This window comes from Somniosus microcephalus, unplaced genomic scaffold, assembly GCF_052327205.1.
Source record: "Somniosus microcephalus isolate GS21.2 unplaced genomic scaffold, FLI_Smic_1.0 scaffold1771, whole genome shotgun sequence".
Lineage (NCBI taxonomy): Eukaryota > Metazoa > Chordata > Chondrichthyes > Squaliformes > Somniosidae > Somniosus > Somniosus microcephalus.
In genome coordinates, this window is record NW_028226958.1 from 7,459 (window position 1) to 19,947 (window position 12,489).

At 38.2% G+C, this 12,489-nt stretch overlaps 1 protein-coding gene across 1 annotated transcript; it reads left to right on the forward strand.

Annotated features, from left to right (window-relative positions):
* Window positions 1–3,521: 3,521 nt before the first annotated feature.
* LOC147080293 (uncharacterized) lies at window positions 3,522–4,304 on the forward strand. Its single transcript, XM_085981220.1, has one exon. It carries the CDS (start codon window positions 3,522–3,524, stop codon window positions 4,302–4,304), a length of 783 nt encoding a protein of 260 aa, XP_085837346.1.
* The last annotated feature ends 8,185 nt before the right edge of the window (window positions 4,305–12,489 follow it).

Below are 12,489 nucleotides of genomic sequence, written 5' to 3' on the forward strand. Positions count from 1 at the left end.
TGGTAGGGCCTTTCCAGTCCCCGGATAGATTATCTATAATCCGTGGCACATCGTGATTAGCAGGAATGTCATTTGTCTGGCCCCAGTGTACATACTGCTCAATTAATGGAACAATGTACATCGGGGTTTTCTGCAGGACTCTAGCACAGGGCGGTGAGCCCCATCCAGGTAGCGGTGCCATTGCCCAGTGCGGTCTGAACCCAAGTTTTCAAACCATCGAATTGGATCTTAAACTCCACCGCCATGGCTGGGGATTTTAGGACATGCTGTCACAACGCCCGATAAAACATAGAGGGATATTTCACCTCGATATTATATTTTATGTCTTGTATGGACAAATTAAAGTGCCGAGCAGCGCTTCGTATTCTTGCCCATATTTCGACGTTAGGATTGTGTCATTTGAGTTCGGGAATGAGAAGGATGACGCTGGATCTCTCCTGGGGCGTAAAAGCCTGTGCCTCGCCCATCGTACCCTGTCCACCTATCTCTGGGTTTTGTGCCCCTACTGTCTGGTTAACTCGGACGGGGGCCACGGGATTGGATTTTTCAGCACCAGACGGAAGCGGTAAAGGGGGGCATAGATACGAGTGTATTCGGGGGGGCACGTGGGTTGGGTGGTCTCGACTCGTTGAACCTCTATGTTCCCCGAACGGGGCCGAGATTTAAGTTCGACGTATCTCGAGTCTCTTTTTGTAGAGCCTCGACAATGTCACCCCAGCTACCTAAGTCGTCTAGATTCTCAGTCTCTGCTGGCCTTATATTCAGGAGAGTACTGACTTCGACTTTAGCCTACTGCCCGTGTCTAAAAAATCCTTGTAATGAGGCCGGTCTGCCCCCCTTGTCCCCAATTATGGGTCCCATCTGATCCATCCAACTAGCACACAAAACCGCTCCATAATTAGCTTGATAGCAAAATACTGCAGATGATGGATATCCGAAATAAAACAGAAACTGCTGGAAAAACTCAGCAGGCCATGCAACATCGGTGGAGAGAAAATACAGTCAACGTTTCGGGTGATCCCTTTGTCATAATTAGATTGTTTGACATCCTTTTGTTCCGCCCACCACTTTATTTGGTCAACTACTGGGCTTGTTCCTTTCCACCCCTTTTCAATCATCTCACTTTGAAATTTCAAATTAACTTCTCGGACCCGTTGAATGACAGTAACACTGGTGGCCAAAGCCAGAACGCCCGGTGAAAGAGGTCTCCCCTCTTCACCCATGTGACCGGTATTAACTGTTACCTATATTCTTATATTCTATCTTAGCCTTTATCGGCACAAATGTATCACCTTATGCTCTAAATCAGAATTTTACATTTATGTCTAATCAAATCCGTCAGTCCGTGGTCTCCAGGAGGAATAATTTACTATGTGGGTAATTTAATACTGACTGGCTCAAACATGGTTTTAAGCCCCGATGGCGGACGAGCGAGTCTGTGTTCCTCCTAGAAGCCTTACTCTGACGTCTTTCCTTAGGACACGACGCGGTTCTCGCTTCAACCGTCAATTCCAGTGTCTTTTAACTCTTATGGTTCTTACCTGCAGTGTCCCACTTCTGACACCAACTGTTAGATTCGAAATTGGAGAAACCACAGACGGAGACAGAATTGAGGACAAGTTCAGCATTTATTAAAGCAATTAAAAGACTTATGCACAAGGGAGCGCCTCAGCTTCCTCAATCGAGTGGTGCACTCTCAAAGGCCAATTAATTGGTTAATTCAAGTTATACAATACTATAAGCAATGCCCACCTACTACAGAATGGGGGCGCACACGTACAAACAGCATCACAACAATTACTCTTAAATGGTTTATGTGGTTGGTCACTCAACTCTCGGGCCCACCCCTTGAAATCAGGGGTGACTATGCTAGGCACAGATGTTAGCGTTTCATCCTACTCACCTTATTCCTGCTGTTATCTCTTCCCCATTGTAGGCATAGTTTATTGCTTGAGAAAAAATATCTTATCCTGAACTGTCGAACAAGCAGGGTGCATACAAAGCCCACAGTGATTCATCTATTCTGCGATTAGTACAATGTTAGTTGTTAATTTGTACCCTTATTTCCTGTGAGGACCGACCGTGCTTAGACAATGGTTCTACTGAGGGCTGTGAACACACATTCCGAAGTTTAATTCGTGAAGTGGCGTCTCGCAGTCTGCAAATGTGCAGGTTTCCTTGCATTTTACGATTCTCTTATCACTTCTATTTGTCTTTGATGCTTGAAATTCGACCTTGCTTGCCTTTCTGCTATCTGTTCCCAGCAGCATGTTGTCAGTCTTTGTTCTCAGCATTAATTAAAACCCATCCTTGAATCTAAAAGCTATTTCTTACAATCCCGTTCTTTGAGAGGGTTAACATCTTCAAGTATCCCAGAATTCATTGGGAACAAGCTGGATCTTTCACTAGTATCAGAATCGCAGCATAGTTATGTGCTAGCGTGGCCGTCCGGTCTAAGCCGCTAGATTCATGTTTCCAGCCTCTGTAAAGCCGCCGGTTTAAATCCCAACGTTGACAAATATTGTGGCTTTCATCAATTTCGCCGCTTTATCAACAACAATAAATCACTCAGTCAAGGCGGTTTGTTTTGTATTTTCTTCATGGGTCCCTATTAAACTTTCCCTTCAGTTGTTATTAAGATAGATTTGCAGAATTTCCTCTGGTCCATAATTGTCCTGAACCCAGCACCGAGCGCTGCCAACACCGTCACCCAACCAACTGAATTCAGCCGGTTCATTCACTCTTCTCCACACCTGCTGCGTCTCACTTATTCAGATATCCACCACTTTTACATTTTTGTTTCTTACATTTTTTACAATCTATCGACCGTGACCCCCTGTGCTGCCATTGTCGACCCACCATCCCTCCGCCGTTTCACCGTTCGCCCATCCAAACTTGCGGTGAAACAGCAGCTCCCATCTGCTCCTGTGCTCCAATCCGAATAACATAAAACGAATATTTTTTTCGTTCCAACCTATCCAGACAGTGAAAGTTTCATACAGGCAAGGATAAGAGAAGGTCCATTCTGTATATGCAGGTGGTGAGCTGGGCTCTGTGTTCAGGATGAGGATCACTTGTGATTTTCATTCCATTAGTCTGAGAACGTGTGATCAGGAGGGCAAAACTTTCCCTATTGTTCTCTCCTCTTATCATTATGGTAAATGTCAGGCTCAATGCGGCAGGAATAGTTCAAATGAGTGAGCGATAGAAGGAAGATCAAAATGTGCCGGCTATGCTCTGAATTTTATTCCCACAATTGGCTGATTTCTCACATATTCTCGTTTGAAACGATTATCCTTCTTTTTTCTACCGTTGTTTCTTTCTTTCTTCCCTCAGGCTCTCTTTCTCCGCTCTCACTGACTCGCTAGCACCGGTTCTCCCGATTTTATTTGTTGTCCTCTTGCACTGTTTCCCCTCAGGCTCGCACGCTTTTCTCAGACTTGCATTGCCTGAGTGCCTTTCTCCACCTCAGGACGACCTATGCACTTTAGAAACAATGAAAGCCCACGGACAACCTCAGGATGCTCCAGTTCTCCAGCTTCAACCCTAACCACATTAATGAACCCATCACCTATGGACAAACCCTGCAAATACACAGGATCTGCTCAGCCGAGGAGGAACGTGATGGACACCTACAGACGCTGAAAGACACCCTCGTAAGAACAGGATATGACGCTCGACTCGTCGATCGACAGTTCCCACTGGCCACAGCAAAAAATAGCATAGAACTACTCAGAAGACAAACATGGGACACAACCAACAGGGTACCCTTCATCGTCCAGTACTTCCCCGGAGCGGAGAAACTACGCCATGCACTTTGCAGCCTTCAACATGTCATTGATGATGATGAACACCTCGCTAAGGCCATCCCCACGCCTGCACTACTCACTTTCAAAGAGCCACCTAATCTCAAACAGACCATCGTTCGCAGCAAATTACCCAGCTTTCAGGAGAACAGTGACCAAGACACCACACAACACTGCCCCAGCAAACTCTGCAAGACATGCCAGAGCATCAACACAGATACCATCATCACACGTGAGGACACCACCCACCAGGTACATGGTACATGCTCATGTGACTCGGCCAACATTGTCTACCTCATACGTTGCAGTAAAGGTTGCCCCGGAGCATGGTACATCGGCCAGACCATGCAGACACTGCGACAACGGATGAATGGACACCACACAACAATCACCAGGCAGGAGTGTTTCCTACCAGTCGGGGAACACTTCAGCAGTCAAGGACATTCAGCCTCCGATCTTCGGGTAAGCATTCTCCAAGGCGGCCTTCGAGACACATGAAAATGCAAAATCCTAGAGCAGAAACTGATAGACAAGTTCTGCACTCATGAGGACGTCCTCAACTGGGATCTTGGGTTCCTCTCACACTACATGTAACTCCACCTGACATAGGGTCATCCAGACTCGAGTCGTCGTTGACTTGTTCTCTCTACACAGGTGCGGCTGGACCTGCTGTGATTTCTAGCAAATAAAAATGTTTTTTTGTCTGTTTTTTGTTTTTCTTACAGACCCCAGCATCTGCAACATTTGAACCCTTGTGACCCCACCACATTGTTCTTTGATATAATGTTTTCCTGACTGACCTGTTTGGACACCACTCACATCTTTGATTGCTGTCATTATCTCTCTGCCAAGGTGTGATAAATGGCAGTTAGAAAGATTACCTGTAATCATCTGGCATTATTCTCTGACTATATAAGCTGTGCCTTTATGCATCTCTCCACTTCACCTGATGAAGGAGCAGCGCTCCAAAAGCTTGTGATTTCAAATAAAACTGTTGGACTATAACCTGGTGTTGTGTGACTTCTTACATATATTCAAGAAGGAGTTGGATATATTGCTTAAGGCTAAAGGGATCAAGGGTTTTGGGGAGAAAGCAGGGACAGGGTACTGAATTTGGATGATCAGCCATGATCGCATTGAATGCCGGAGCAGGCTCGAGGGGCCGAATGGCCTACTCCTGCTCCTTTCTTCTATGTTTCTATGTTTATCGCTTTCACTTCTGATCATTATTTGCAATGCAATAAGACATTGCAATTGCACCTCACTTCACATTGTAGCTGTCATTTGCAATTCAATTGCACATTGGAATTGAATATCGCTGCAACATAATCGTAATTTGTAATGCAATAGTACATTGCAGTGGAATATCACTTTGCAATATAATAGTAATTTGCTATGCAATATCACATTGCAATGGAATATCAATTTGCAATATAATTGACATTTGTAATGCAGTAGAACATTGCAATGGAGTATCACTTTGCAATATAACCGTCACTTGCAATGAAATAGGAATTTGCAAGGGAATATCGCTTTGTAGTATGATCGTCATTTGCAATGCAATAGAACATGGCAATGGAATATCACTTTGCAATATAAAAGTCATTTGCAATGCAATCAAACATTGCAATGGAACATAACCTTTCAATATAATAGTCATTGCAATGCAATGGAACTTTGCAAAGGAATATCACTTTGCTATATAATAGCAATTTGCAATGTAACTTAAAAATAAAATGGAATATCGCTTTGCCTCCTGACCATCATTACAGTGCAATAGGACTTTGCAATTGAACCTCATTTTGCATTGTAGCAGGCATTTGCAATGCAAATGCTCATTGCCATGGAATATCACTTTGCAAAATAATAGTAATTTGCAATACAATAGAATATTGCAATGGAATATCACTTTGCAATATGACAGTCATTTGCAATGCAATAGCACAATGCAATGGAATATCACGTTCCAATATAATTGACATTTGCAATGCAATAGAAAATTGCAAGGATTATCACTTTGCAATATAATCGTAATTTGCAATTCAAAAGAACTTTGGAATGAAATATCACTTTGCAATATAATAGTCATGGCAAAGCAATGGAACATAGCAATGGAATATTACTTCGTAATATACTAGTAACTGCAATGCAATGGAACATTGCACTGGAATATCAGTTGGCCTTATAATCATCATTTGCAATGCAATAGAACATTGCAATGTAATATCGCTTTCTAATAAGATCGTCATTTGCAAAGCAATAGAAAATTGCAGTGGAATATCACTTTGCAATATAATCGTCATTTGCAATGCAATAGCACATTGCAATGGAATATCACTTAGCAGTATAATAGTCATTTGTAATGAAGTATGACATTGCAATGGATTATTAACTTGCAACATAATAGTCATTTGCAAAACAATATCACATTACAATATAATATCAGTTTGCAATATGATTGTCAATTGCAATGCTGTAGAACATTACAATGGATTAGCACTTTGCAAAATAATAGTTATCTGCAATGCAATAGCACATTGCAATGGAATATCACTTTTCAATATAATTGTCTTTTGAAATGCAATAGAGCATTGCAATGTAATTTTAACTTGCAATATTATATTAATTGCCTATGCAATAGGACGTTGCAATGGAATATCACTTTGCAACATAGTAGACATTTGCAATGCAACAGAACATTTTAATGGATTATCACAGCACTATAATTGTCATTTGCACTGCAATAGACCATTGCAATGGAAGATCACTTTGCAATATAATCTTCATTTGCGATGCAATCAAACATAGCAATGGAATATAAATTTGCAATATAATTGTCATTGCAATGCAATGGAACATTGCAATGGAATATCAGTTTGCAATATAATACTCATTTGCAATTTAAGAGAAAATTACAATTTAATACCGCTTTGACTTCTGATCGTCATTTGCAATGCAATAGGACTATATAAATGAACCTCACTTTGCATTGTAGCAGTCATTTCCAATGCAATTGCACATTGCAATGGAATATCACTGCAATATGATCGTCATTTGCAATGCAATAGAACATTGCAGTGGAATATCAATTTGCAAGGTAACAGTAATTTGCAATGCAATGGCACATTGCAATGGAATATCGCTTTGCAATAGAATTGATATTTGCAATGCAATAGAACATTGCACTGGAGTCTCACTGCAATATATTCGTCATTTGCAATGCAATAGAAGTTTGGAATGAAGTATCACTTTGCAACATAATAGACATTGCAATGCAATGGAACATTGCAATGGAATATTAATTTGCAATATACTAGTCACTGCAATGCAATGGAACACTGCACTGGAATATCGGTTTGAATTATAATAGTTATTAACAATGCAATAGAACATTGCAATGGAATATCACTTTGGAATATGATCGTCATTTGCAATGCAGTAGAATATTGCAATGGAACATTATTTTGCAATATAATCGTCATTTGCAATGCAATAGCACACTGCAATGGAATATCACTTTGCAGTATAATAGTCATTTGCAAAAAAATATCACGTCAATATAATATCGCTTTTCAATATTATCGTCATTTGCAATGCAGTTGAACATTGCAATGGATTAGCGTGTTGCAAAATAATAGTAATTTGCAATGCAATAGCACGTTGCAATGGAGTATCACTTTACAATATAATTGTCATTTGAAATACCATGGAATTTTGCAATGTAATATCAGTTTGCTAGATAATAGTCATGTTCAATGCAATAGAGCTTTGCAATGGAATATTACTTTGCAACATTACATTTTTTGCAATGCAATGAAATATTGCAATGAAATATCAATTTAAGGGAATAGTCATTTGCAATGCAACAGAACAATGCAATGGAATAAGACATTGCAATGGAATATCACATTGCAACGTGGTGTTCATTGGCAATGTAACAGAACATTGCAAAGGAAAAGCACTGCAATATAATCGTCATTTTCAATGCAATAAAGCATTGGAATGGAATTTCATTTTGCAATATAATAGTCATTTGCAATGCAATATGACATTGCAATGGATTATTAACTTACAACATAATAATCAATTGCAGAACAAAGTCACATTGCAATACAATATCGCTTTGCAATAGTATCGTCATTTGCAATGCAGAACATTGCAATAGATTAGCGCGTTGCAAAATAATAGTAATCTGCAATGCAATAGCACATTGCAATGGAGTATCACTTTACAATATAATTGTCTTTTGAAATGCAATAGAACATTGCAATGGAATTTTAACTTGCAATATTATATTTCATTGCAATGCAATAGGACATTGCAATGGAATGTCACTTTGCAACAAAGTAGTCATTTGCAATGCAACAGTACATTGTAATGGATTATCACTGCAATATAATCGTCATTTGCAAAGCAATAGAACATTGCAATGGAATAACACTTTGCAATACAATCGTCATTTGCAATGCAAACAATCATTGCAATGAAATATACATTTGCAATATAATAGTCATTTGCAATGTAATAGAAATTACAATGGAATATTGCTTTGACTCTGATCATCATTTGCAATGCAATAGGACTTTGCAATTGAACCTCACTCTGCATTGAAGCAGTCATTTGCAATGCAATTGCACATTGCAATGGAATATCACTGCAATATATTCGTCATTTGCAATGCAATAGAACATTGCAATGTAATATCACTGCAGTATATTCGTCATTTGCAATGTAATAGAACACTAAAATGAGTATCACTTTGCAATATAACAGTCGTTGCAATGCAATGGAACCTGGCAATGAATTTATAATTTGAAATATATATTAGTCATTGCAATGCAGTGGAAAATTGCAGTGCCATATCAGTTTGCAATATAATAGTCATTTGCAATGCAATAGCACTTTGCATTGGAATATCACTTTGCAATATAGCAATGAATATCACTGCCATATATTCGTCAGTTGCAATGCAATAGAACATTGCAATGGAATATCACATTGCAATAACATGATCATTTGCAATGCAAGACAGCATTGCAATGGAATATTAACTTACAGTGTTATGTTCATTGGCAATGCAATAGCACATTGCAATGGAATTTCGCTTTGCAATATGATCATCATTTGCAATTCAATGGAACATTTGAATGGGGTATCACTTTGCAATATAATAGTTATTGTAATGCAATGGAACACTCTAATGGAATATTACTCTGCAATATAACAATCATTGCAATACAATGGGATATGGCAATGAAATATTACTTTGAAATATATGTTAGTCATTGCAATGCAATGGAACATTGCAATGCAATAGCACTTTGCAATGGAATATCACTTTGCAATGTTGTATTCATTTTCAATGCCATTGCGCATTGCAGTGGAATTTCACGGCTATATAACCATCATTGGCAATGCAATATAATATTTCAATGGAATATTGCTTGGCAATATAATTGTCATTTTCATTGAAATAGGACATTGCAATGGATTATTAAATTGCAATATTATATTCATTTGCACTGCAATAACACATTGCAATGGAATATCGTTTTGCAATATGATCATCATTTGCAGAACAATAGGACATTGCAATGGAATATCACTTTGCAATAAAATAGGCATTGCAATGCAATGGAACATTGCAATGTAATAATTCTTTGCAACACAACAATCATTGCAATGCAATGAAACATTGCAATGGAATAACAGTTGGCAAGTGGTTAGCACTGTTGCCTCACAGCACCAGGGACCCGGCTTCGAATCCGGCCTCGGTTGACTGTCTGTGTGGAGTTTGCACATTCTCCCTGTGTTTGCGTGGATATTCTCCGGGTGCTCCGGTTTCCTCCCACAGTCCAAAGATGTGCGGGTAGGTTGATTGGCTATGATAAATTGACCCTTAGTGTTAGGGGGATTAAATACATGTGGTTATGTGGATAGGGTGGGATATGTGTTGGTGTAGGGGTTACGGGGATCGGGTGGGATATGTGTCGGTGCAGGCTCGATGGGCCGAAATGGCCTCTATCTGCACTGTGGGGTTTCTGTGATTCTGTGATTCTGTGAATATAATAGTCATTTGAAATACAATAGCACATTGCAATGGAATATCACTTTTCAATGTAATAGTCATTTGCAATGAAATACGACATTGCAATGGACTATTACCTTGCATTTTAAAAGTCATATGCAATACCAAAGCACCTTGCAATGGCATATCGCTTTGCAATATGATCGTCATTTGCAATACAATAGAACATTGCAATGAAATATCGCTTTGCAATATAATAGTCATTTGCAATTCAGCAGCGCATTGAAGTGGAATATCAGTGCAGGATAATCGTCATTTGCAATGCAATAGAACATTAGAATGGAATATCACTTCAAAATATTATAGTCATTTGCAATGCAATACAACATTGCAATGGAGTATTAACTTGCAATAAAATAGTCATTTGCAGAACAAAATCACATTGCAATATAAAATTGCTTTGCAATATGATCACCATTTGCAATGCAGTGGAACAAATCCAATGGATTAGCGCATTGCAAAATAATAGTAATCTGCAATGTAATCGTACATTGCAATGGAGTATCACTTTACAATATAATTGTCATTTGAAATTCAATAGAACATTGCAATGGAATATCACTTTGCAGCAAAATAGTCATTTGCAATGTAATAGAAAATTACAATGAATATCGCTTTGACTCTGATCGTCATTTGCAATGCAATAGGGCATTGCAATTGAACCTCACTTTACATTGAAACAGTCATTTGCAATTCAATTACACATTGCAATGGAATATCACTGCAATACAATCATCATTTGCAATTCAATAGAACATTGCAGTGGAATATCACTTTGCAATATAATAGTAATTTGCAATGCAATAGCACATTCCAATGGAATATCTCTTTGCAATATGATAATCATTTGCAATGCAATAGCACGTTGCCATGGAATATCCCATTGCAATATAATTGACATTTGCAATGCAATAGAGCATTGCAATGGTGTATCACTTTGCAATATAATTGTCATTGGCAATGCAATAGATCTTTGGAAAGAAATACCAATTTGCAACATAATAGTCATTGCAATGCGATGGAACATTGCAGTGGAATGTTACTTTGTAATGTAATAGTCATTGCAATGCAATGGATTATTGCACTGGAATATCGGTTTGCAATATAGTAGTCATTTGCAATGCAACAGAACATTGCAATGGAATAAGACATTGCAATGGAATATCACTTTGCAACATAGTATTCATTGGCAATGCAAAAGCACCTTGCAATGGAATAGCTCTGCATAATAATCGTCCTTTGCAATGCAATAGAGCATGGTAATGGAATATGACTTTGCAATATAATTGTCATTGCAATGCATTGGAACCTTGCAATGGAATATCGCTTTGCAATATGATCATCATTTGCAATGCAATAGATCATTGAAATGGAATATCACTTTGCAATATTATATTCATTTGCAATGCAATAGAACATTGCAATGGAGTTTTACTTTGCAATATAATAGTCATTACAATGCAATGGAACACTCTAATGGAATAATATCCTTCATTGCAATGTAATACAACAAGCAATGGAATATCCGTTAGCAATAAATAGTCATTTTCAATGCAATAGAACATTACAGTGGAATATCACTGCAATATAATTGTCATTTGCAATGCAATAGAACATTGCAATGGAAAATCACTTTGCAATATCATTGTCATTGCAATGCAATGGAACATTGCAGTGGAATATCATTTTGCAATACCATAGCTAATTGCAATGCAATAGCATATTTTAATAGAATTTCACTTTGCAATATAATTGTCATTGCAATGCAATGGAACATTGCAATGGAATATCATTTAGCAATACCATTGCTATTTGCAATGCAATAGCATATTTTAATGGAATATTACTTTGCAATATAATAGTCATTTGCAATGCAATAGAACATTGAAATATATGTTAGGCATTTCAATGCAACGGAGCATTGCAATGCAATAGCACTTTGCAATGGTATATCACTTTGCAACATAGTATTCATTTTCAATAGCATAGCACATTGCAGTGGAATTTCACTGCAGTATAACCATCTTTGGCAATGCAAAATAACATTGGAATGGAATATCGCTTTGCAATATAATGGTCATTTGCAATGTAATAGGACATTGCAATGGATTATTGAATTGCAATATTATATTCATTTGCAAAATAATAGCACATTGCAATGGAATATTGTTTTGCTTAATGATCGTCATTTGCAAAACAATAGGACATTGCAATGGAATGCCACTTTGCAATAAAATAGTGATTGCAATGCAATGGAACATTGCAATGGAATATTACTTTGCAACATATCAGTCGTTGCAATGCAATGAAACATTGCAATGGAATAACAGTTGGCAATATAATAATCATTTGAAAAGCAATAGCACATTGCAAAGGAATATCACTTTGCAATATAATAGTCATTTGCAATGCAATACCACATTGCAATGGACTATTACCTTGTAATTTAAAAGTCATATGCAAGAGAAAAGCACATTGCAATGTTATATTGCTTTCCAATATGATCGTCATTTGCAATGCAATAGAATATTGCAATGAAATATCGCTTTGCAATATAATAGTCATTTGCAATGCAACAGGGCATTGAAGTGGAAT